Source organism: Phalacrocorax carbo, chromosome 19, assembly GCF_963921805.1.
Source record: "Phalacrocorax carbo chromosome 19, bPhaCar2.1, whole genome shotgun sequence".
Taxonomy (NCBI): domain Eukaryota; kingdom Metazoa; phylum Chordata; class Aves; order Suliformes; family Phalacrocoracidae; genus Phalacrocorax; species Phalacrocorax carbo.
Genome location: NC_087531.1, coordinates 7,434,469 through 7,461,268, shown reverse-complemented (window position 1 = coordinate 7,461,268; position 26,800 = coordinate 7,434,469). Strand labels below are relative to the sequence as shown.

General features: G+C 44.3%; 1 protein-coding gene across 8 annotated transcripts in view; it reads right to left on the bottom strand.

Moving 5' to 3' along the window:
* Positions 1-6,352: 6,352 nt before the first annotated feature.
* MBD3 (methyl-CpG binding domain protein 3) overlaps positions 6,353-26,800 on the bottom strand; it is a 126,011-nt gene continuing 105,563 nt past the window's right edge. For 2 of the 8 annotated variants that reach the window (XM_064469458.1, XM_064469459.1), the window contains exons 2-9: positions 26,599-26,633; positions 22,296-22,352; positions 18,918-19,077; positions 17,049-17,186; positions 12,988-13,078; positions 12,349-12,526; positions 10,901-11,089; positions 6,353-8,217 (exon numbers count right to left, since the gene is read on the bottom strand). In XM_064469458.1, the coding sequence (XP_064325528.1) occupies positions 10,906-11,089; positions 12,349-12,526; positions 12,988-13,078; positions 17,049-17,186; positions 18,918-19,077; positions 22,296-22,352; positions 26,599-26,612 (822 nt within the window). In that variant the 5' untranslated portion in view covers positions 26,613-26,633 and the 3' untranslated portion in view covers positions 6,353-8,217; positions 10,901-10,905. Of the gene's footprint in view, positions 8,218-10,900; positions 11,090-12,348; positions 12,527-12,987; positions 13,079-17,048; positions 17,187-18,917; positions 19,078-22,295; positions 22,353-25,695; positions 25,838-26,598; positions 26,757-26,800 lie in introns of those variants that run through there. The other 6 variants (XM_064469461.1, XM_064469462.1, XM_064469463.1 and 3 more) reach the window with 5 other exon arrangements.

The window sequence follows — 26,800 nt, the reverse complement described above, 5'->3', positions numbered from 1 at the left end:
GCAGAAAACTCTCATTAATGACCAACACTAACTTCTCTCGGCAACCTGCACCAAGGTAGCGGACTACACCCGTATCTCAACCTGTATGGCTCCTATGTCCTTGCTGCAACTCCAATACTGACCACGCTCCTTGCCACTGCAGGCCACCACCTCTCAAGCCCCATGAGAAGCGTCGTACACGGGCTTTCAAACTCACCCCAGAAACTGCAATGCTGCCTCCAAACACTGCCATTCTTACCTACTCTGTACTCAAGAGAGTCCTTTTGGGATACTACGTCAAGTCCAACAACATGCAGACAAACTGCCAGTTGTTAATTTAAGTGCTTTTGGCAAACCTGGTTTGTAGATGTTATGCCTCTAATCTGTTCTATTTTCAGCAGAACTAGTTAACACTTTTTTCTTAGATTCTTAATTTCACTCACTGCACCAAGTTGCCTTTGTATTTTTTAACCTGAGTCATTAGCAGGTATTTGAGAGACTTGCGTTTCCTGTTAACAGAGAAAATGGGTTATACAAATTAAAGAAACTGAGCTGTGCTAAAGAACTACTCTGCTGAAACACAACCATACAGAAGATCCAACTTCCCTGAACACAAGAGAAGAGAGAAGACACTTGCCACTTCCAAGGCCACTCCCCAGGTGGTTTCCCCATTTCCAATTAGGGCTCATTCATAATTGCTTCTGCTGCCTCTTTGGGCTGCCTGTAACCACTCAGTCTCTGATCATCCACAGAGCAAAGACGTCCCCCAAAGTGACCAATACAATCCCCTGGGTATGTACAGGGAATTACAGAACACTTTACTAAAGCGAAGCAGGGGTGTAACAGCCTGTTAAGCTGTCTTCTGAATGGGGAAACAGAGTGATAACTACAGCAGAGGAGTTAGTACCACCACAGCTACGCAAGCCTAACTCCCCCAAGTACAACTTTGCAACGGCCACTCTTACTCCAGCTCAAGTGCGCAAAGGCAGAAGGTACAACACCCTAGCCAGACTGTCTGTTCTGCTATAAAGACCATCCTTCTGTGGATCAACCCCTAAAAAGGGCATTACTGAACACATAGGGGGGACACCCCACCCACCCCCACAAACCAAAAACCCCCCCAGTTATCCACTTGCCTAAATCACAGCACATTAGCCAAATGCTCTAAATGGGATCCAAAGTTTAGGGACAAAAAAATACTTTGAGAACTATTGTAGATGCTCCTCTCACTCTTTAGGAGATCAGACTCTCCTTTCTGCACTGTTCTTCAAGCACATGCCAACATCGTGCAAAAAAAATCCAGGCTTGGAGCACAGCGCAGAAGAGGTGGTACAGCTTGGAGAAGAATTATTTAAAAAGTCCTTACTTGTGTGTGGGAAGGCTTAAGGGGAATATTTCAGCACATCAGGAGCTGAATCACTGCATGTAGGTGGAGCCAGACAGATTGACAAGATCTGTAACTTGAAAAATGACCTAAGTCTGAGATCAATCATCTCACAAAGTAGCTGACTGAGGGAACACCATATGGAGACAGCTCAAGGTGACGAGGCTCAAAGTCAACATGACACGTAAAAACTGTGTTAGAGGCACATGCTACAACTGGCCAACTATTATATAACTCGAAACATGGACAACTGTGATCCTCCCAGCACCGACAGGCTGAGCGGCCGCTTTTCTGTTACCTCTTAGTACCACCACAATGTCATCTGAACGATTTCCCTACTACGGCAGCACCGAGAAAAGGCACTTTGGGGGAAGCCATTAGCAAACATCTCTTTCCTGCATTAGATTCATGAAGAATCTAGCTTTCAGCTAATGACTTCTGAGAAGTTGTGGAGCAGCCACTTGCTGGAAAACTAACTGCAGATCAGGTAAAAACATGGAAAACAAGAGATGGTACACCAAGCTTTGAAGTTTTACAGCCCTTCAGCTCACTAAACCCCATAAAATGTGCTTGATAGGCTAATCCAGGACATAGAGCTGGACTCAAATTACAAACAAAACCAAGTAATAACTTTTTAGTATTCACCTCCTTCCAAAAGCTCAAACCTGAGGCTGTTTATCAGAAGACCTGTATTTTGTATATTCAAATGAAAGCAGATTCCTACAGCTGAGCAGTTCCTGAATCTTGCCACTAAAGACAAACCATTTAAGAGGTCATTCGTTGCCTTACTATTCCAAATCTGCATCATCTCAAACTACTTCCACTTGTAACTCTGCAAGGTAAGAAAAAATCCACTAAACGTTAAGAGATTTATTTAATGAATTAAATATTAACTTAAAGTACTCGGTATTATTTATTACTAGCAGTTAGTGTTATATCAGTACTTATCAATACTAAATTTGATTGCTGACCAATAACCCTGACAATTTCAAGTCCAATTTGGTGGGTCATTCTGAAGTTCAACATGTGTTTTCCTCCTCATTCTCATAAATGCTCTATCACTGTAAACATCATTTAGCAAATGCTGTTCTCTCACATACTCCAGCTAGTCATGGGGACAAACTGAAGGGTAACGGGTTCCCCTCATTAGTTCAAGGGAACAGAGTTGATCCCTGCTGGTCTGAGAACAAACCAAAGTTTGTAGCTCACTACATCCTACACAAGACATTTTCTGCGCTGCAGAATTAGTACACCGCCTCCTCGTGTTTACCTGCACACTCGTTTAAAACAGGGAGCTGAAATATGCAACACTGGGAACCTCGACCAACTACAAAGGAAAAGCCTGGGATAAAGCAGTTCCCACGTGGGCAGAAATTTCTGTTCAGAACAACAAAGCTAAGAATATGCATTTTCTTTGACAGGGAATAAGTGGTATCATCCAAAGATTTGCATGGGCGTCTGGACTCTTGGAGATTGTTCTTATGGATGTAATCCCAAATAAATAGGGTTGTCTGACTGGAGAGTTAATCCTGGAAAACTTACTGTTTCTTCATTAAACAAACATTCTCCCGCCCCCTCCCCCTTTAAAAATGTTATCCTACCTTCCTTTCGAGGACCAGGAGGATCAGTCTAGATAGAATGGGCTCTCTTTAAAGCAAGACAAAAAGGACATGACTCAGAAGTGCTGAAAGACTAGTTATCCTTTCAGAGTCCCGCTCTACCTCCTGCATAGTAGTAAAGAGGAGTGGAAAAAAAGAACCCCAAGCAACAGGTGTAGAGTCAGGAGGAGGAGCCGAGCGTGTAGGTAGGTTATCAGACCCCAGGAACAGATCTGAAGAGAAGGTAGTGGGGAATCTGGGTGCAGATGACATGGCCACACTTTAAGTGCAAGACTTTGCATTTCAGGTCCCAGGGCCTCTTGCCATTTACAATGGCTGCTCCAAACCCATAAGTGCTGCCAGGGAGCCTGGCCGGAGCCACCGGCTTGTGCACACTGTTCTCTTTCATCTGGAGGAGCTACCAAGGGGGTAAGTTGCTAAAATACATTCCCAGATACAGAAGTGTTACAGTTGCCACCAAGGTAACATTCAATGGCAAAGAGGAGGGAAGAAAGGCAAGAATGTGTTTCATAACGATCTGAAAAGAACAATCAGAAGTTGATAAGCAGGAGCCAAGACAAAGTTAGAGAGGGATGAGTAAGTATTCAGTCAGGAAATTTAAGGACAGAAGATTAAATCCAACAACAGAAATAAGCCTGGAAAGAAAGCTTCAGGTGAACAGCTTGTCTGTTTTGAAGGATAAAATCTTAAACCAGGGAGATTGCTCCTGTACAGCTACACAGTGTGTACTGCAGAGAGTGAGTGACCCAGCAGCTCTGTAGAAGGTATAGTAGCATCAGTGGACTTAAAGCCTTTTGAAAATATATAGATGCAGCCTTGAGCTGTGCAACTGGGTGCCTTTCATAGGACTGGCACAAATACTAATTTGAGACAACAAAACTTTTAACTAACAGGATAACCTGCTGTCCCTTCCCTCTATTCCTCAGATTACCACAGCCAGTTTGTACAAGATTCTTTTTCAGCCAGACAGCTGCAAAATACATGGAATTTTTTAAACCTTCACTCATACTCGCATTCAACATTTTCTTTCTTTAAAGAAAAGAGCAGTAGGACAGCCTCCTAGAGCTATAAAGAAGCAAAATTACCTCAACCAGTAGCTGATAAACCAGCACGGATGAAAAGCTTTCATTCAGCAGAACTTGCCTTGTACACAGAGCATGCTTTCAGTTCCCACAGTAACCGAAATGCGTTTTACTGATGAAACTAATACGCTTCTGATTTGGAATGTTAATTTGGGCGAGCCTCCTTTCACATGGGAAGTAGAACAAGGGTATGTTTATCCATGAATCCTAACTTCAAAGATATTTTTCACGTAATATCACTAGAAAACAACTCTCAGCCATGACACCAAAGCCTCCATATGCAGGGTTTAACATGCCTACATTCCCAGAGTCCAGCCATGTCATTTGTGACTGTTTTCGCCTTCCTGACGTGCTCAGTTTACAAGCAAGAAAACTCCTCCCTTTTCTTGCTCAACAGCCAGTCAGCAAGTTCAATTTCAGATATGAATCAAGCTAACTTTTCTTGGGCAGAACCACCTACAAAAGCTCTGCAGGGCAAATCCAGACTGTACCAATATCCATTCAAATTTGTTACTTTTCTTGATTGCCCAAGATTTCAGCCAACTAGAATTCAGTAAAAACAACACTGGTGATACAGAGATAACTGTATTCCCTTTCACTGTTAGTTTTGCAAAACAAAGAGGAGAAAGTAAAATTGTGCCATCTTAATGGAACAGCCCCAGCACACTTTGCGAAAGATAAAAATCAGAAGTTTTAAGTAACAAGGAGTCTCTCTTTACAAAGTTACCTTTGCAGAGTAAAACAGCATTTCGAGGGTTTTCATCCTATCTACCAACATCAACCAAACCAGCCCATCCCCCCATCTCCTCCAACCAGTGCCCTCTAGAATCAGACAGGCTGCCATTTCCAGATAAAACAAGAAAAACCTGATTGAGCATGACAGCATAAGAAATGGAGCTTTTATGAACTCAGGTGATAAGTAGCCCAAATTATACTGTCTACAGAAAAAGATGCTAAAACTTAGCTGTACCAGACGAGATCCTACCCCTTAGTGAAGCCGCATAAGAATATGCTTATATATTACCTCCAAAGAGGATTAAACTATATCAGTACAACTATCCATCCACAGAGCTTGGTACTATTGTTTTAGTAGAAAATAATCAAAATAGTTTAGCACTGCAAACAGCGGGCAGGGCAAGCCTAACGCTATTTCACATTGCAGCTCTGTATTACATGCATTTATAATATCTGAGGGCAGCAGGAAGGCATCACCACAGTTGACAGAGAGAATTACCAGTTTCCAAAGCATCCCCTCATAGTACTTCTCCAGGCAGATGAACTTGATCTCAGACAGAACAATGGACATATATTAATATGTTCTCATGTAACAATTGCTGTATAGTAATAAAAGGTAAGTTTTGCCCCAATTCCACTCAATTACTTTTCTTAAGTACGCTCTTTACTAATCATCTGCTTTACAAGATACACGTCAAGTAGCAACTGCTTTCTCCACCTCGGGGATACAGTGATGGCAGACCACTATATGCCCATCGGTCACGTCCATGGCAGTAGGCTGTGACAAGACAAACCAATCCAGTTGTTATTGCAGCAACATGAGAAAGACATCAGGGTCATTTAAAAGGAACATATTTATTTACTTACCTGTCTTGATCAGCAGGTAAAGTTAGTTAAGTTTCTTTGGATGTGATAGGAGTCCTGGGCCCCTTTTTGGTACTTTGATCAATCAACTCCTCCATACGAATGAGAACATTAATAAACTTTTTAAAGGACTGGATGAAAGAAAGAGCTGGACAGGGAAGGTAAGAGTGGTGAAAAGAAAAGAGCTGGCACACAAGCTGGCAGCAATTTAAACTTGATATTCAGTGCATCAAAATATTAGCATCAACACCCCAATCACCTAAGTTCTGGTACTACATATGCTTACAATATATTTAAATTCAAATAAAAGTAAAGACATCACTAGATATTAAACAAGTTTTTAAAAAGAAAATATAAGAACAAGATTGCCATCGTCAAAAGAACACCTGTAGTATGGGTGATAAACTGCTAGAGTCACGATTCAAAGGACCGTATCAGCAACTTGCCCGTTAGAAGGGACACCTTGGCAGCCTCTTACTTCGTGAGGACACAGGAAGACTCTGCAGCAAGATGAACTGGCTTTCCACAAGTTTCACTCTGTATTCCCCTCTGCTGGGTCCCAAATACCAAGACCCAAATCTCAGAATGGAGCCCACAAGAAAAATGCAAGAGCATCTCCCCTGAAATAACTGGAAGGGGCGTAGCACAAAAACTCCAGGTAGGGACTTGGCACAGACTAGAAGAATCTCTGCTTTGTGAGAAACATTTAATTCAACACAATGAATTACAAGAGGACAGATTTACGTAACAACAACTGTAACAAACTGTTCAAAAAGGAAAATAATTTTCACTGGCTGCAGTACCAGGTAAGGTTCCCCAAAGCAATACCTGGTAGAGCAGCAGCAAAGTACAATTCAGTCTTCTTGCAGTACTCCAAGTGAGCAATATCAGAGACTTTTGTATTTTCAAGTCTTTAACAAAAGAGTTAATATAGTATCAGTCACTTTGGCATGGGATTTTTTTCAAGAAGCTTAAACCTATTCAGACCACTAAGCTGAACTACTCCCAAAGGCTATTACTTTCCAGGTAACTCCCCTGGTCCCTTGTGGTCACCGCTAATCATTCTTACATGATAAAGGCTCTGGGAGCTACTTTCTTCCCCAAGTTTTGGGATACCAACAACTTGTACAATCGGCTAGCAGCACAATATTTAATCCACCACTTCATACTGTACTCTCAGCTGAGATGTCCATGCATGAATTATGCAATGGATACCCTAAGACTAAAGTAACTTTTGTAACCTAGTCAACACATTCTCCAAGCTATAAACTCTCATCTTCCTCCCCTCTCCCTCTTCTCCCTCCCCAGATAAACCCCTTTTTAGCCACAAGTTACCCCAATATGCTCACAGATGTACTAGAAGAGACTGAGGAATCAATCAAGGTACCCATGGTGAAGCCAAATACTTATAAACACATTAAGGCAGGTTTCACATAGTTTCCTTTTTGGACACAAAATGCTGGTCACTTCACTGCACATGCAAATAAGAAAGATTTAATACTTAATAAAAAGCTTTAAATTTGTTTTTAGATATCAATTATAGAAAAATCAACCTTTTTTCCTTTCTTGTTTTAAAAGAGGTCAGAACATTACTGCACACGAAAGCAGATGTGTAGACACACCTATTGGAATGGATCCCCTTCCCTCCACACACACAGAAACAGAGGTCGGGGTTCTTGGCACCAGAAGAGAAAGGAGGAAGTTCTTCTCATTGTCAGTCAGAAATGAGTCATCCTTCCTTCTGACTGGACTTAAACCAAAGCAAAATATACCATAGAGTGGGTATATTTATCTTCAAAACTCTATTCGGCTATGCTTGGGCATATGCACAACTCCGTATCAAAAATGCGCACAGTTGTGCTGGAACTAACTAAAAAACCGATTGCTATTGTTGTAAGACCAATTCCTCAAGTGTAACTTCCCCTACTAATCAAAACATCAGCTGGAAGAGGCACTGGCAGTTCATCTCTGAGACTACACTTCCAAGACCAATGTGGTCTTGCGAGGAAAAGGAAATTCAGTGACCCAAACTGACACATGGAATGACAATCCACAACATAAATTGACCTCCCTACAGTCTGGTACAAACAGGTAGCCTACAGCAGAGTAGCCAAGGAGTGAAACAGCATCTCTCTCGCTTTGTTAGAGAGAAAATTGTTTCTATGGGTCATTGTTAAAAGTACTTTGATAGAAAAGGTTAAAAATGTATCACCTATTGCTGACCCACAATAAAAAAAAAAAAAAAGACAGGAAATTTGGTTCCTAGTATTCTCCCTCCCACCATTTTTTATTCTGTTATTCCCTCCCACTTTTGCATTCCCCATTACCCTACCCCTATAGAAAAAAGAGGGGAAGTAGAGTTTGGTCAAGTTCCATCTTCAAAACTACCCAGCAATTAATGAACCATCAGCTTTTCATCGTTTCCTGAAGTGTACGTCAAAATGCTCATAGGTACAGTTGGATTGTGGGCGCAATTTACTCAGCAGACACTCTTGGCTTTGTTGAGCTGACCCTGCTGATAGGGTTTATACTGGGAATTCTTAGATGGAACTCCCTAGAAGAAAGAGGGGAAAAAAGACTTTGTAAGTCAATAAGAACTTTTAATATCTTTATAGCAAGTTAGCCCTTAAAAGAATAAGGCCATTGCCATAACATATCTATTTCTTTGTCTCCTGTTTTTCCATCTTCAGCAGACAGTTTGCCCTGGTTCTTTGCTGTTGCCCAATCTTTGTAGTGGAGAGGAACATGAGATATTCACTGTCCAAATAAAGCTACCGTTAGTGATGTGGTGAAACAGGAAAATACAGAGAGCCCAGATATAAGATGGTATCTCCCAAAGGCCAAAGAGATTTGGGCCCAATGTTATTCAACATCTTTATAAGTGATCTGGATAAGGGCATCAAGTGTAGCCTGATGAAGTTTGCTGACGACAGCAAGTTGAGTGAGGAAGCAGACACTCCAGAAGGGAGAGCTGCTCTGCAGGGAGATCTGGATAGGCTGGAGGAGTGGGCCAGCAAGAACCTTATGAAGTTCAACAAGGACAAGTGTAAGGTCATGCACCTGGGAAAACATAATCCAGGAGTGCAGCACAGACTGGGATCCACCTGGCTGGAGAGCAGCTCTGTGGAAAGGGACCTGGGGGTCCTGGCAGACAGAAAGCTCAACATGAGCAAACAGTGGCTGCTGCGGCCAAGGCGGCCAACAGGATGCTGGGTTGCATCAAAAAGGGCATCGCCAGCAGAGAGAAAGAAGTCATTATCCCGCTCTACTCAGCGCTTGTCAGGCCACACCTGGAGTACTGTGTACAGTTCTGGTCCCCCCTATACAAAAAGGATGTGGACAGGCTGGAAGGGGTCCAGAGAAGGGCCACCAAGATGATCAGAGGACTGGGAAGCTGCCATACAAGGATAGGCTGGGAGAACTGGGTTTGTTCAGCCTTGAGAAAAGGAGGCTCAGAGGGGATCTCATCACCATGTACCAGTACTTAAGGGGTAGCTACAAAGAAGGCAGAGACTCCCTTTTTACAAGGAGTCACATGGAGAGGACAAGGGGGAATAGACACAAGTTGCTCTTGGGGAGATTCCGATTGGACACCAGAGGGAAATTTTTCATGCTGAGGACAGTCACCACTGGAATAATCTCCCCAGGGAAGGGGTTGACTCGGCCACGTTGGACACCTTCAAGAGTCGTCTGGACAGGGTGCTGGGCCATCTTGTCTAGACTGTGCTCTTCCTAGAAATGCTGGACTAGATGATCCCTGAGGTCCCTTCCAACCTGTGTTTCTGTGATTTCATGTTATAATCGCCCTTCCAGCTTGAAGGATTGCTTAATATAAATCACTCTTCCTTCCACCTGAATTACAGCTTCCACTCCCTCCAAAGGGGCTTGTCTCTTCTGCTATTCATCCTAAAAATTCTTCTTTTTCACCTCCACATTCTTGATTTGCGCCTCACAGGCTCTGGAGTCTACATAATGACGCACCCAGGGTATCGGCTATCCTATTTCAGTGACAGAACACTAATTGCTGCTCTTAGGCTAAAACTTAAAACGATTCAAAAATTAAAATCAGTAAGTTCTGTTTTCATCTCACTGCACAAGCTCCACTGACGACACATACAGTGCTCCTAGCTAGGGTTACATCAAAGGAACACAGCAAGGAAAAACTGCTTCATAGCATGGCGCACTGTCCCCATCTAGTGCAACATAAAACATTTAAGGGAACTCCTGTGGGTGTGTCCTGACTTGACCTTATATATCTGCTTTTTTCTGCATTGCTACACAGTAGCGATTCATTATTCAGCACTTTAAAAACTTTCACTGCACAAGTGAAAGTCAGACATATACTCGAGAACAAGAAGCAAGCCCTCTGCGATACTTTTAAGGGATGCACAATGTAAAGGCACATTTCTGTGAATCCTCTAGTTACTGCTGTTACACCATCTTAAACTTTTCAGAAGTTTCCAGATTTTTAATATATACCTTCTTCCATTACTTTCAGTTTATGAATTCCCAGAGCATATAAAGCTTTTAGCAACCTCCCTCTTTTGACAGGCAGGTTGCCTTTTTCTAACTTTCTACAAATATTATTTTAAAAATTCCACAAATGTGCCCTCTAACATACCCTGCAAGAAAATGCGTACTAAATATGCAAAAGCAAGAGAAAAAGGCAGGCAGGGAGAGAAATTGAGTCCATACAATGGCAGCTGTCAGAGAACAGAATCATTAAGGTTGGTAAAGACCTCTAGGATCATCAAGTCCAACCATCAACCCAACACCACCATGCCCCCTCAACCATGGCCTGAGGTGTCATGTCTACATGGTTTTTTTTTAACACCTCAAAAGGTCCTTTCTGCCCACAGTGTCCTCTTGCCTATCATAGGAAGTAATAAATAAGCAAGCAGGGGGAAAAAACCCTGACATGACAAGACAAACATTTTTGTAAGAACTGATCCATTTTCAAGACAGAATCCTTCAAGCGCTTACATACACGTTCTGGTTACACTCTTAGCCCATCTGACACAGACATAAGGCCCAGAACATTCCATGACAACACAAGCACTCACCAGACATCACACACATCAAAATATTTTATTTTTTCCTGAAAGCATGGCTACTACACCTTTAAAAGTGCATGCTAAAAAGCAAAGATAGGTCAATATATACTAAGACCCCTTCTGAAAATGTTTCTGCCCTCAGTGAAGTACAATTGAAGGTGAGAAAGGATGCTGTCACATTACCTGGACTATACATTTTCCATCTCCTGGTCATGGTCCTGCTCCTCCTCCTCTTCTCCTCCTTCCTCACCTCCTCCTTTCTCTGAAGGAGCTTCCCCGTCTCTCGCTATTTCCTCTACATGGGCAAGCATGTCAGCCATCAGGGCTTCCTCCAGCCTCTTTCGCACCTGCTGCACCAGTTCCTCTTGCTTCCTAACCCAAATCAATGAACACTGACATCAATCCTCAAAGTCATCCCTTTCAAAGGAAAGGAATCTTAAATCCCTCATGCACGAGGCTGGCAGACAAGCATGGCTTTGGAACAGCCTTCTGTAACAATTGCATTGTAAAAATATTGCCTGGCATTATACTGTAAATGAAGCAGAAAGAAACACTTTAAAATGTTGTCCAATATTTCCTATTACAGGTCCTTAGAATTGATTGTACCATTTTTAATTCCAGCTGAAATTTTCCTAATCTAGCAGCTGACTCATGATTTTTCTTTTTATTTAAATTCCTAGTACTATTATTAAACAAGAAAGTCAGCCTACTCTGCTCAGATTTCCAAAAATGAGCCTAGAGAAAGTGGAGTTTCTGACCGTTTCGATCTTTTTGCTCATACTCCCTTTGAGTCACAACATTAAATTTTACAGCTCCTTTTCTGTCAAAGTCATAGTAAATTAATGATCAACAATCTGTGGCTCATGGGACTCCTATTTCATCCCAGCCACAGGAAATCATGAAGTTATAAGCAGACCATTTTTCCTGGACATTCATGTATAAATCAAGTACAGAAAAAAGAGTCATCCTGTAATTCAAAAAGATTTATCAGTCGAACAGTCAAAACAATTACTACCTTTAAACACTGCTAATGAATGCAAAGTAGTGTGCTTTCAGGTTAGTGTCTTCGGTATATTCAGTTCTCTATCAAGTGCTTAAAGCTGAATTTCATCGGTCTTGATTTAGCAATCTAATTCATTACTGAAAACAAGCTACAGCTAAATAAATTGCACCCTTGTTTGCTGCCACCGCAGCAGTTAGTGCTTTCATTTGCTCTTGTGCTGACACAAAGTAAGGTGAAGAGAATCAAATCACACTTCAGGATTTCTCACATCCCTTCTTTGCTTAGAAGCACCTTAATCAAGGTTACCCAAATTCAGACAACTTTTTCAATAAAAGGGGACATACTCTGACATGAAAAACAAATATGAACCTGAAACCTCAGAGTAACTGAGCATGGTCAAAATAAAAATAATAGGCTTTAGTACACGCCTGTATGAGAGCAGCGTCCCATAATTTTTTTTTACTCTACTGATAAAGAAGCATTCAAATTAATTCAGCAAGCAATAGTGCTCCATCAGACATTTAAACTTGCCATTGAAAAAGAAGAAAGAAAAAAAAAAGGGGGGGGGGAAGGGAGGAGGGTACCACAAGGAAACTTGTTCCAGGACAGTGATATTTCTGGTTAATACCTAATATCTTCATCTGTCACCATAAATGCTTTGCAAAGCGGCTGTGAGGTATTTAGCCAAACTCCAGGATTCTTCTCTACGACCGCAGACAGCTGTCCGGTGATCGGCATAGTGCTGGTGTGCAGGGCACTAGCTATAGCAGAGAGAAGGGTTTCATCAGTGCAGCCAGGTCCAACCCCTGCAAGTGGGAGGAAAGGCGATAATCGACTTTGCACGAGACAAAGAACAGCAAATCAGGACAACAGGCATTATTTAAACTTTAATGGCAAAGCAGGTACTGTCATTTAGAAAGCTAACACAACATAAATCTTAGTCCTAAACACTTCCAACAGCACTTGTACAACTCTCTCCAAGGTTATTTAAACCTCATTCTGTCACACAAAAAAAACCCAAATTGGGAATGGAAGCTGTTTCCATTCTGCTTCTGGAAAATGAACAAAAAAAAAAAAAAAGCAGCTTTGCTTGGGTATCCCCTGAGGAGGGAGGGCACAGAGCCTCCCTGGCAGAGCACTAACAGTTCCTGCTGAAGCAGGAACTGCCACAGCACTGGACAACAGGGAGGTCAAACACAATAGCTTCAGATCACTGCTGATCAGTATCAAAATGCCACCCCTGGAGTTAAGGGCAGACCCTGATTACCTTGTAAACCTTTTGGAAGGTCCATTGTTTTCACCAGCTCCTCTGCAATGTCAAAAGCATTCAGTCCACTTAATTTCTTCTCCCAGAAGAGCTAACATCAAAGAAAGTGTTTATTGGCACAAAACAAATGGAATTGACAGCTACACAAAGCACCTGCTTACTATCAAATGAGGGAAGAACACTGCTGCAGACAATTTTGTATTGGATTTACTACAGAAGGGAGCTGCCGCACAGGGAACAATCCCCATCGCCAGTCAGGCCCACAACTCTGTCCTGATTTGCTACTTTGAAAGAGACTTTGTTTTCTTGCAGGGTCTGGTACTTTCACTGATTCTGAACTGGAACAGCAAGGCGAGGCTCGCTGGCTTTCATCGAAGCGCACATAGTGTGGGACAGCCTTTTTGACACTCCTATTCCCCTCTTGCTGTCTCACACATACCACAGAAGTTATGGAATGCAAGATGGTATCAAAGCTCTTCCCAAGGTAAAGCGTTATTTTATTCCTCTCTAGCAGTGTCTCACGAGAATAACCACATCCAGTCCTTTGCTGTATTTTGAATCACAGCTTCTCCTCAAGCTTAAGAGCATGTGAATGCATGGTTTGGTGGAAAGTCAGACACCATGCCTAGATACACCTTCAACTCTCACTCTATAAGGATGATCAATGAATAGCTGGAGTACCATCTGTCTTCCAAGAAAGCACTTTTACCTAGATTTTAGGAAACAAAGAATTTACCCCAAACAGTCCACACGTGTCCCCTCTTCATGCCTGCCCAAATATGAGTGCAACTGAACTCGCATTACTTTTCCAACTGCCAGTTCCCAGCAAGGGGAATAAGGACAGTCAGAGCTAAAACACAGAGGCTGGATATTCTCTAGCCTGTGACTTTCATGGTAGGACTCAGCACTGCTTTCAAATTTTGAAGAAACACCTGGAGTCTGCTGACCAGAGGTTAAAATATAAAATATTTTACTAGACTGTAGTGAAGTTATAATTTAACAGACTTGTAGACATATAATGCAGAGAAAGACACAAGAAAGAGCAGGTATGCCCTATCCCATGCTATATAACAGAAAAAGAAACATATAAACCAATATGTGTGTATATATCTTATACATACAGTATATATATTTTTTATATATACACACACATACATAGCTAAGAACCTCTAAAGGACCTTCTCAGAAAACAGACGCCAATGTCATAAAAAGAAAAAGGATTATGTAAGGAAAGCACAAGCAGAGCCTAGGAAGCTGCATTACAATACACGGTAATGTGAGCAGAGAAACCGCACAGGCCAGATTACACCACCTCTGTGCGCTGGGGCTGCTCTCTGCTGTCTGACAGATTACACTCACACATCAGTCTGTGCTCACATATCAATCTCTTCCACAGCAGGGATACAAATATCTATCCAGCCTAGTGTTTTGCATATCAGTGTCATATCTTTAGTGTCCTCTTTTACAGTCTTAACTAGCCAAGGGGTTTATAGAAATAGGAACAACACTATAAACACACATGCTCTACTTCCTTAGGAAACCATGCTAAAACCCCACCAACCTGTTAAAAAAAAACAACCAAACAAAAAAAACCCCACACAAAACCAAACACACACACCCAAACCAAACAACAAAAAAACCCAAAACACACCACCCAACTCCATTTCAAATAGAACCTCACTCACACTTCAGAAAGTGCTCGAGGGAGGAGCCGGGTAACTATAGGCCCATCAGCCTTACTTCAATCCCTGGGAAAGTTATGGAACGAATCCTCCTGGGGGCCATCACAAGTCAAATGAAGCACGTGATTGGGAAAAGCCAACATGGCTTCACTAAAGGCAGATCGTGCTTGACAAACCTGGTGGCCTTCTATGACAGAGTGACTTGCCTGGTTGACATGGGGCGGGCAGTGGACATTGTTTACCTGGACTTCTCCAAGGCCTTTGATACGGTCCCCCACAGTCTCCTCCTGGAGAAATTGATGTGTTATGGCCTAGAGAAGTGGTCTGTGCAGTGGGTGGGGAACTGGCTGACAGGCTGCACCCAAAGGGTGGTGGTAAATAGCTCCTCCTCAAACTGGCAACCTGTCACAAGTAGAGTCCCCCAGGGATCAATATTGGGCCCAATGTTATTCAACATCTTTATAAGTGATCTGGATAAGGGCATCAAGTGTAGCCTGATGAAGTTTGCTGACGACAGCAAGTTGAGTGAGGAAGCAGACACTCCAGAAGGGAGAGCTGCTCTGCAGGGAGATCTGGATAGGCTGGAGGAGTGGGCCAGCAAGAACCTTATGAAGTTCAACAAGGACAAGTGTAAGGTCATGCACCTGGGAAAACATAATCCAGGAGTGCAGCACAGACTGGGATCCACCTGGCTGGAGAGCAGCTCTGTGGAAAGGGACCTGGGGGTCCTGGCAGACAGAAAGCTCAACATGAGCAAACAGTGGCTGCTGCGGCCAAGGCGGCCAACAGGATGCTGGGTTGCATCAAAAAGGGCATCGCCAGCAGAGAGAAAGAAGTCATTATCCCGCTCTACTCAGCGCTTGTCAGGCCACACCTGGAGTACTGTGTACAGTTCTGGTCCCCCCTATACAAAAAGGATGTGGACAGGCTGGAAGGGGTCCAGAGAAGGGCCACCAAGATGATCAGAGGACTGGGAAGCTGCCATACAAGGATAGGCTGGGAGAACTGGGTTTGTTCAGCCTTGAGAAAAGGAGGCTCAGAGGGGATCTCATCACCATGTACCAGTACTTAAGGGGTAGCTACAAAGAAGGCAGAGACTCCCTTTTTACAAGGAGTCACATGGAGAGGACATGGGGGAATGGACACAAGTTGCTCTTGGGGAGATTCCAATTGGACACCAGAGGGAAATTTTTCACGCTGAGGACAGTCACCACTGGAATAATCTCCCCAGGGAAGGGGTTGACTCGGCCACGTTGGACACCTTCAAGAGTCGTCTGGACAGGGTGCTGGGCCATCTTGTCTAGACTGTGCTCTTCCTAGAAAGGTTGGACTAGATGATCCCTGAGGTCCCTTCCAACCTGAGATTCTGTGATTCTGTGAAAGGTAGTTTTTAAATTTACAGAAAAGGTTTTCAATGTGAGAGGTGGGTATGTTATAAGGTATTTTTAAAATTTTACTGAAATCACTTTCCCTCTTGGAATTAAAATATCATTCCACCAGACCTACAAGAGTTTAAAAGGTACTGATGTCAGCATCTGAACATCTAATGCAGCTGAACACCTAATTTTCCAAAAGGTATAAAGATGGACTCACTACAGGAAAGGACTCTCAGAATCCCTGGTGTGAGCTCCGTGGAGACAAGAGGCTGTCAGCTCCAGGTAATATTAATGAAATGAGAATGCCTTCCAAAGGCTGCTTGGAACAGGTACATCTTATTTTACCAGTGCCCAACTTCGAACCACACTTGTCCTAAGCACCCTTTTTGCATCCTTTCACTAGATGAAATTAAGCTGAAAGATTTCCTTTAATTGTGGCATATTCTCTTGTTCACAAATACACAGTATGAAAAGAAACACGCTTTGATTTTGTATTAATGACAACATTCCAAGTGAATTTATGACCTTATTCATACAGGTAGAGTTAACTAATAACGATCTAGGCATCTGAAAAACAGGCCCATGCAGGGGATACCCTTGCACAGTCCCTTGCACTACGTCACAAATACCACATTTTGTGGTCGGTACAGGAACAGGGATTTCTTGAAACACAGACTTCTTATACAACTGGAACATTTGACAGTGATTCTAATTACAATGCAAACGTCCCCTAAAGTGGTTGTGACACCTGTCTAAACTTGTAGATAATTTATAAAACACAGTGCAGACAGCATATTAACTATCTATTGGAAATGGCTTTTGTTCTGATTTTAAAGCTGGGAGCAGTGTAAATTATTGTTTCCGAAATATCAGAGACTTCAAATTGCCATGGACTACTTCTGCAGCATCACAAAATTAAAGCGGTTTATTTTGGGACCCTCCCAGCAGCAAAACGAGGAGTTTCTTTGTTCTGGAGAAGAAGCTACTAAGCTACAAGCCTTACCTGCCGTGGCTGGTCCACAGCTTTCTGAGGATCACTCTTCACCTTATTGCTGGGATGGTTTGTGATCTTTGTGACAGGTTGTTTGAATATGGAGGCTGTCTGCCTGACGGGCAGCGCTGTGTTCAAATCAGGCTTGCCCTAAAAATTTCAAAACAGAAGGAGTGGAAAAGCCCCAAAAATATTTTCAATTTACTAAAATGCTACTAACAGCCATAAACATGTACAGCAGGGAAAAGAAGAGTTCATGGACTTGAAAACTCATCTTATCTCAAGCTATGTGAGTTAAGACTGTTACAAATGCATAACTACATTCAAATCTTGCCTTAGACTTATCAAAACTAAACTAAGTTTTCCACTCTCACACTCTACTTAACATACTAGCCTCCTCTCATTCTAGTTTACACACATCGGTTTTATCCCAGTTGTGACAGAATTTAGGAGTTGGAACACTGAGTTTGCACTTTCACAAGCCTCCTGTAGATCACTCAAACACAAAATTTCAACACAATATTTGTAATAATTAGAAAAAATTATGAAGTGGGATTTAGAGACCGTTTTGTGCCTCCAGAAACCATGCTAAACCGTTCTGTTTAAATCCAGTTGTTGACACCAGTAAACAAATCAATACAGCTGGAACCTTGGTCGCTTTTTTAACCTTCAATTCTTAACAGAATTCAGGTTTTAAATGGAGCTCGTAACAATCAAGTTTTCACTACAAGGCTGCATTTTATGTTAGTGGAAACATAGGAAGACCATTCCTCATTCCAGAGATCCAACATGCATGCAAGTCTTGAAATGGCTGTAGGACATACTTTGTTCCTGAGGATGTAGACACCACGTCTGCTTAACATATTTATTCATAAGATGTAGAAAAGAGGTATTCAGGACAAATATAATTCTGAATCTTCTGTGTGCTAATCCATTTATAAGCCAATGAGAACTATTCGTACATTATTGAAAGGTTTGGGCAGAATTCTTAGCCTATGAGATGTGTGTTAGCTGCTGGTCTCTGCAGCAAGGCATGTTTCTTTTAAAATATCACTACAGCACCTAGCATTGTAAGTACATGTTCCAGTCACTACGATGATGATTCTTGACTGGCTGACATACTTGGAAAATAAGCATTATACTATTTTCCTCACTTCATTTAAGTGCATAGACATAAGCTTTTGGGTTCTGAAAAAGCTTTTGGCATCTGATGAAGATATTTAAGAATGACTTGAGCCAATATCTCCAGGCAGGCCGTATACCTATGTCACTGTAATCTTGACTAAACCTTAATCAAAATTACCAGGTGCCAAACACAGACCCTTTTACTGTGTTCTACAAATAGGCCTTGCCATCCTTTTGTCTCTTCAGCTTTTCGCCCAAAATGCATCCCCTCCTTAAATCAGTTCCAAAGCCAAGATCCCAGCACTGCCTACAGATAGCTCCAGGGAGTAGAATCGCTCGTGGGAGGCTGCGTTACCTCCTCATCCCTGCTGCCCCACACCACTCTTCCCTCCTCCCCCAAACCGAATGCCAGAGCACAGCAGAGCTGCTGCACAGCCACAGGAGTCAGCTGGAGATTTGGGGCTCTGGAGGAGATTGTGCTGGAGAAGGGAGGGGAGGAGAAAAAGCTGCCAGCCCTCTCTCTAGTCCCTCTGATTTAGCAGTACTGCAATATTCTTCCATGGTATCAGTACCCTGGAAGAACCAGTGAATTGCAGTATTTCTCCAGCACCCCATAACAGAGATGTTATCTCACACAACTCCAGTTTCACACATTAATTACATTTTCACGCTATCACTGATGTTATTCTGAGAGGCAGTCTGGTCAGTACAACAGCAGACAGAAAGGGGAAAACTGCCACTGCATCTTAGTCTTACTTTGACTTGGTTGGAACAGTCATAGCGCATCCTCTGTCTGTTCTTGTTCATTTTATTCAACAACATTTTTCCTGTGCGGAAGTCAAAAGTGCTCAGGTCCATCGAGCTCCCAAGGTAGCGTGCCAGCTGGGGCTTGCTTCGGAACTTTTTACCACTTGGGCTGAAAAAAACACAGAGAAGAAACAAGGAGGGAAATTGAAATGCTCTGGACTTCAATACCAGCACTCGCTGCAACTCAGGAGAAGCATTTTTTATTTCCTTCATGAAAAACAATGTGTGCTGAACTTCTAAGAATGAATCTCACATGAAACTCTTAAGTGGGTATGATTGCTTTCATATCAACTCCTCGTGATTACTGTGGAAGAGACATATTAAGTGCAGACCATGTTAAAGTGTTTTATACGTAAAGAGGAAGATTCAAACCAGGTACAAATGAACATTGCTTAACTCACACAATAACAACATGGAAGGTATCAGCACAGCTGTACTTACCACTTGATTGTCTCAAACAATAAATGCCCATTTTCAAGCATAACTTTTTCCTCCCAGGAGCGTTAAGTTTGCCTAGCACCACAACCATCTCATCGGACTCCTTCCCCCCTCCCCCAGCCTTGAACAGCACATTCAAGTTGGATTACAAGTCTTTGGTAGCATTCTGAACACTTAAAGATTACACAGGAGCAAGGAGGAAGAACAGAAGGTAACTGCTGACAAGCTACAAAGCAAAGAATTACAAAGCTCAAGTGATGCAAAGATAAAAGTCAAACCTTAGAAAAGTTTCCATTAATGGCAAAAGGGAAGAAAGATTATTTTTAAACACCTGGTTTCACATGAAAGACTACAACCTGGCAAGCAGGCACAAATTACTCCAGCTCCTCACTGTTGTTGGGCTGGTTTGGATTTTTGTGTTTTGTTGGGTTTTTTTGGTGTTTTTTTTTTCCTGTTTGTTTTAAATATAACATCGCCTTTTGCACTTCTTGTGGTTTAGCAGCAGCTCAGCCCCACACAGCCGCTCGCTCACTCCCCACCGGTAGATGGGGGAGAGAATCAGGAGGGTAACGCTCGTGGGTTGGGATAAGAACAGTTTAATAATTAAAATTAAAAGAAACAACAGTAGAAATGCAATGTAAAGGAGAACAACGAGAGGCGCAAAGCCCCGGGGGAGGGGGAAGGGAGGGGAGAGGGGGAACGAACCGCCGGAACAAACTGCCCGCGACACAGCCGCTCGCCGACCCTACACCGAGCCGCCACTGCCCCCCCTCAATATACTGGTCACGGTGTCACATGGTGTGGAATGAACCTGCCATTGGCCAGTCGGGGCCAGCCGCCCCCACCATGGCCCTGCCCCTCCCAGCCCCCCCCCCGCCACGCGGCAGAGCGCGGGAAGCTGGAAAGGCAGCCGCCCCCCCACGGTGAGGAGAATTAACCCCTTCTCAGCCAAAACCAGCACAGCACTACTACAAAGAGCACTGCTAGGTAAGGTCTTTAATTTTTTTATGCACAAAGCAAGAATAAGTCTGTGTTATGACTGCAGTGTAGAACTATACAAAGTATTCTTCACATTCTCATTTAGCATCATAAAAACACCTCTTTATTCCCTTAGTTTCTCTCATTTCTCGTCTTCTGCGTCTTGCATATTCAATCTTAGTATCCATCTGGTAGAAGCTCACTCCACATACATATCTCATACTAAGCACAGGTTAGTTGGGTGAAAGGCATTTTAAGACCAAAAATGCCAGTTACCACCCCCCCCCCCCCCCATTTATCCATTTTCTTCTTTTAAAGAGCAGTTAGTAGTGTTAGAACATTTTTTCCAGCCATATTGCATGGAAGCGGGGTGGTCTCCTCCCTAGCCTACAAATACCCTCTGCTCTCGATGTACCAAGGATCTTGCTTAGAAGATGTAAGGTCACATTTACACTTCCACAAGTGAGACCTCATGAACAGGCTGTCCACTGTACATGGTGGTGGCACCTATGAGTTCAACAGCTCAATTCAAAGCAACTTTGCAACACCCAAGCATTGAACTTGACATGCCTAGGAGCAGTACCTACGTATTAGCATCTCTATTTTTCTACTGAGAGAAGTGCTCTCAATGCAACTTAATACCTGGCAGAGACAAAACAACACCAATGAGGTTCAAATGCTTTGAGGACAGTTGGAGCTCTATGATTAAGGTTACCGTCTGTTATTCCTGAAGCCAGAAACTCATGCTACTCATTGCAAGGTTTCTATTTGAAGGCCAAGAATAACTCGAAATAATAAAGTTGTCACGGGATGAGAGGAAAGAAGTATTACTATTTCAGCAGCATAGGCCCCACTCTACCACAGTGGTGGTGTACACACTGGTAAGATACTAACAACCTCTCTAGGGTCTTCCCAAAGGAAAAAAAGCTCCAAGGAAAAAGCCTCTTTTAAATACAGCATCTGCTTCCTTGAAGCCTTTATTAGGGGAAAGATCTGAAAAAATAGCATAAGCATAGAATTTCTAGTATGGGACAATGGCAAAGCAATTAGTTCAAGTCAGACTGTGTATTCAAAAAAATAGATTAAAAAAATCTGGAAAGAACCAAACTATTAAAAACTCTCCAAAAGCTGTGGGACAAGGTTAATATTAATTACACTAAAACTGAAATCTGAAACACACTCTTCAAAGGACTTACAACTGAAAGGTTATGGTCATCCCACACACAGCATCTGCTTAGGAAGCTCCTGGCCCCAACTGCTCCCAAGCTGCTTACCCTGCCCGGTATCTGCTCCCTGCTACCACCACTGCTCAGGCATGAAAGCATTCATGCAAATGCACAGTTAATCAGACGGGGAAAATAATCCATCTTTAGAGGGCAGGGAGAAGAGGAAGAAACACTTTATCACTGGTTATTCCTCAGCTGGACCAGTTCACTACTGAGCTGCACAAACACTCAGGCCAGAAGATGACATAGAAAGTAAGAATAAGCAGACAGGAACAGAGACTGGGTCCAGACTCAAATTTGAAACCACTTTTTAAAATATAAAGGGAGTTATATGACTCAATCCAGAAAGAGGAATAACCAACTGCAGCAGCTTTTAGGCCAGAACCATCGCTGCCATCAGTGAAGCCAAGAGAAACTCCTACTACATGAAGAATATGACACTGCTTCCTCTTCCAAGATCTGCAGCTCAATTTACAGTTTAGTGCCTTAGTAATTTTAAAAATACGACAGTGACTTGTGTGCTTCAAAGAGCAGCGTAACTTCCAGAACAACAGAGCCAGATACACTCAGAGACAGTATTTTAAATGAATATAGCCCTTCAGCTTTTTTGTTTAGTATGTGTTCTAGTAACTTTGCAATGGATCTGAAAATCTGCTTAAAGTCCACGTACATCTGAAAAACCCACCTGAAATGACTCAGAGTCCTGTCTCTTCCTGGGGAAGCTTGGCCCAAAGGAAAAGCACTGAAATGTTCAGAAGAACAACTCTTATTCTCATTATGTCTTGAAAAAGGCAATACCATAGCAAGCTTCTCTGGAACAATGGCAGACCAGGGAACAAAGCTACAACTCAAAGCTGACAGTAAACTTGCTCAGTAAACATAATCAGAAAGGAAGTGGCTGGTGTGCTCTGGAGCTCCTGGGGTTCCTCAGGCAGGAGCACGCTTGGTAGGACACAGCCACTGAGGGCACCTACAGACCCCTGAGAGGGTCAAAGGAGCAGGGGGGAAGGCAGCCAAAAAACCCACAAAACTTGAGCAGCGGGGCTGCTTGCTGTACGTCACAAGGCACAGAAACAGTAAACCAGCATTTATGAATTCCAAACATTGTTAAAATGCTTGTGCCCTTTAAATGTCACAAAAAATGATATTTATCTCCTTCCACTCCAGTACAAAAGCTTTGCTCTGCACTCCTGTTTTTTATATACAAAGACTTTGAAGAGACCCAGAAGAGAGACATCTTGGTACAGAGCTGCAAAAATCAACCTCTTCTAAACAATACTGCAGGCACCGATCCTGTGAGTGCACTGTACTCGGTTCCTGAGTTAAGGTCCTTCACACTTCATGTTACAAAAAGCAAGGCGACTGCAAAGTTGCAAACGATTTTACATGCTCGTCCATCAAAAGCTCCAACGCATTATCTGCTTGCGCAGCCTGCCTTGGCACTAACAAAACGAACCCGAGGAAGACCGAGGGGTGGTATGACCAAACCCAAGCCACCCTCCTTTATTATTCAGACTTTTTGGGCGCGGATTAAGCTGAATGCATGGCAGCCTATTGAAGGGCCAGGTGCTGCCAGGTGCCCGCTGCTCTCCATGTGCAGCTCACCCTTTGTTTCCTGCCTTATATTCTTAAGGAAAGACCAACTGCGAGCCCAGACCCTCTCCCCTCCTCCCTCATTACCCAGTCTCCTCCCCTCCGCTCTCCCTATTTAGCCTACGCAGGATCTGCACAACTTGGAAAGCAAGGGACAAAAGACAAAAAACCCGAACAAACCCAGGCATTGCCTGCCTTTTAAAGCAATGGAGACAGGAATAACCTAGGTAAAAAGGGCGATCGATAGCATAAGCCCAAAGCCTCATTCCCTCGGTGGGGGGTGATGGCTATAATACAAAATGTTTTTCCTTCTCCATTTTAATCGTGCTCCCTCCTGCGCGGAGCTGGGGAGTCACAGCCCACCCCAGCCTCCCTTGGCTGCACTTGCTCTCCCCAGCTCCGCTCCAGGCCAAGGCCAGCGCCAGGGTCCTTTAGGTGCTGTACGCCCCCCGACACTGCTTCCTCGGGAGAGGTACGTACCCTGGGACACCTCACACACTGTTGCCCTTAGCCCCCCCCCACTCGCAGCATCCGCACGTTGTCCCTGAGTGCAGCATCTGCACCAAGTCCTGCCTCAGTGGTCCCGCACTCCAACAACTCGGTTATCCCAGGACAGGCTAGCACAGACACACTCGCAGCTTTCACCAGCACACATAAAAAGCACCGGTGCAAATGCACAAGACCAGGTGAGACTCCTCCAGCTGCCATAACTCACCCCACATCTTCACACATCCACACGGCAGCATCTCCCCATCTCTCCATAAACGGGTACCCTCGGCTCTGCACAGAGCAGCCTCCAGGGAGCACACGGAGGCCCCGCACTGCTGCCCGCAGTGGCCTGTGAAGGGATGCTCCCTGCCCCGCAGGGCAACGGGGTTGTCTTTTTTCATTAACTGGGGCTCCAACCACAAAAAATAAAAAATAAAAATCCAAACACTCCAAAAAACCACTCCAAAACCCAACTTGGATACACACAATATTTCAAATTTCCAAAAGCACCCCACCCCTAAACAAGAAGCTGAGCAGCAGTCCCGTAACACAGGAATGAGCACGAATATAACCAGCTATTTTTATAAGGCTCCTCTCAAGCATCATGAGAGCTTCCCTGGGGGAGCTGTGGGTAAAACAGAACAGCCAAGAACAAGCAAAGTACGGTCTCAGTAAAAGCATTCTCCTCCACAATTTTTTTTTTTTTTTTGGGGGGGGGGGGGGGGAGTGGGGAGTATACAGACCAAAATATACTTGGAGGGGTGGGTGGGGGTGAGTTAAAAACGTTTTCTTCAACTTTTTACATAGGTGCTGCACAGGTAAGAAATTCATAACAAAATAAGCTCCACCCAAGGGATGTGTTAAGTTTTCCTGAACAGCGATGTCAACAACTCCTTGAAGCAGAGACGAGCAGCGATCCCAAACTTCTCAGACCCTTGGTCATCGAACCTCCAGCAGAAAAACACTATGAAGAAAAGCCATGCAAAGCAGCACTAAATTCTCCTTCTCCTAGGTGAGAACACTGAGTTTAAGGAGAGCCTTTGTAGCCAAAACTCTCTCAAATACAACTTTTCAAAGCTTTTCCCAAAGACAAGCTTTTTCACAAAAACCCTGATACGCTTCCCCTCCTGAAATCCTGCATCCCTGCACCTACCCCACTCGCTCTGATGTTGGCCCACAAGCCCCACTGCATCAGCCAGACACCCATGTGGGGTTCCCAACTCTTAAGCCACAGGCAGATGAGAGAATGCACTCCAGTTAGAAAATTCCTGCACAATCAACAGCTGGTGAGCGCGAGGTTATAGGACTGCTCCTAAAAATCCGCTCAGGGACTTACACCTCAAGGTGGGTTTATTTTCCAGCCAGTGAACGGCTCGCACAGACTCACATCTCAACAGGCTGAACATACTCGGTACAACCCATTCATCTTGTTGCCCAAAGCAGAACTCTTATTCGACAGAAACCTTCGCGCACAAAGCACGTGCTGCCAGTGCTCAGGGTTACAAAAGGAAACCTCCAAATCGAAAGTGCCCTAAACAACGGTTCAGAAAAGCAGGAACTGCCACCCCGTCACTGATCACCTCGGCTCAGTGTTAATTCCTGAGGCTGGTGGTTGCACACGAGAGCACTCGTTTCCAAACCATGCATGCAATTTTACCTACAAACACTTACTACACCTGTGCGTTCAGGATAGCCGGCCAAAAAATCATCCAGGTAAACAACAGGTAGAAATAGCAGAGGTATTAATAAATTGCTACACACACATTTTCCACTCTGAGGTAATGCAAAATGCAACAGTAACCAAAAATTAGTGCAGCAGGGCCCTATTATACCTTTGATGTCCATCCAAACTAATATAAAGGGAAAATCCATTATAACTTGGGAATAAAAACATGCTACTTATCCTCTCTCCCCCTCTTTTCTAAGTTCAGCTCTGAGACCGCAACTTTACAAATAAAATAACTTATTGGAAAAACAGGGATCTTTTAAGCTTTCAGTGGCACCTCCTCTAGCTGCTGCCGGTGGTCTTCTCCCCGCAGACTCCAAGCCACAGCGGTGGAGCCGGCACTTCCAGCTTTAGGCTCTCGAGGATATTTGCTGGTTCTCTCACTGCCCAGCACAGCACACTTTCCTCAGAACCATAACCTGATTTAAAAAAAAAAAAATGAAACCTAACACATGCAGAAGTTGATGGCATACATTTTGCCAACTGGAAAGGCAAGATAAGGACACCTGGATAACTTCTGCTATGTTCCTCCAGCTCCCGATGGACCTAAGTTTTGCACATCAGCTCACGGGTGTGCTCAGGCTAGGAAGGATCCATATGGCCCACCTACAGCCATAGGAAACGTACATCGATATCAAGAGGAATCCTTCAGGCAGAGCTGGCAGCTCCACAGCCATACGCTTCCCCCAGGAGCAGCACCCCCGGGATAAGACACCCCGAGCCCAGCCCCTGGACTCTCACCCACAGCAACAGCCCGCGGGCGGGCAAAGGCTTCTTTCTTCACCCGACCCCTTCGTGTTCTTTAATATATAGAAAACGCAGCAGACAGAGCCTCAGAAGGCCGGCAGCCACTCTCACCGATACCCTGGCTACCTCACAAACACCGCGTTTATTTGACATTCAAAAAAAATAGCTGTATTTGCCAGGCGTGAGCCACCCTGCGCGGAAGAGCGGGGCCCCCCGGAGGCGGGGGGGCGGCACAAGGCGGGGGGGCGGCACAAGGCGGGGGGGCGGCACAAGGCGGGGGGGCGGCACAAGGCGGGGGGGCGGCACCGCCACCTGTAGCGGCCTCCCCCCGGTACCCCCCGCCTCAGGGAAGCGCGGCCCAAGCCCACCCGTCTCCCCCCCAGCCCCCTCCGGGCCCAAGGCAGCGGCGCCACCACCCCCCGAGCGCTCCCACCTCTTCCGCTCCATCGCGGCCCGGCCCGCCGCCGCCGCCTCCTCCCGCCGGCGGATGGTTCGCGCTCCACCCCGCCCCGGGAGGGCCCCGCTCCCGCCCGCGGCCTCCGCCGGGCCCTGCCACCACCCCGCGCTGCTACCGCCGCGCTCCTTCACGCCGAAGGCAGCCGCTCCGGCTCGGCTCGGCTCCGCCCACCCCCACG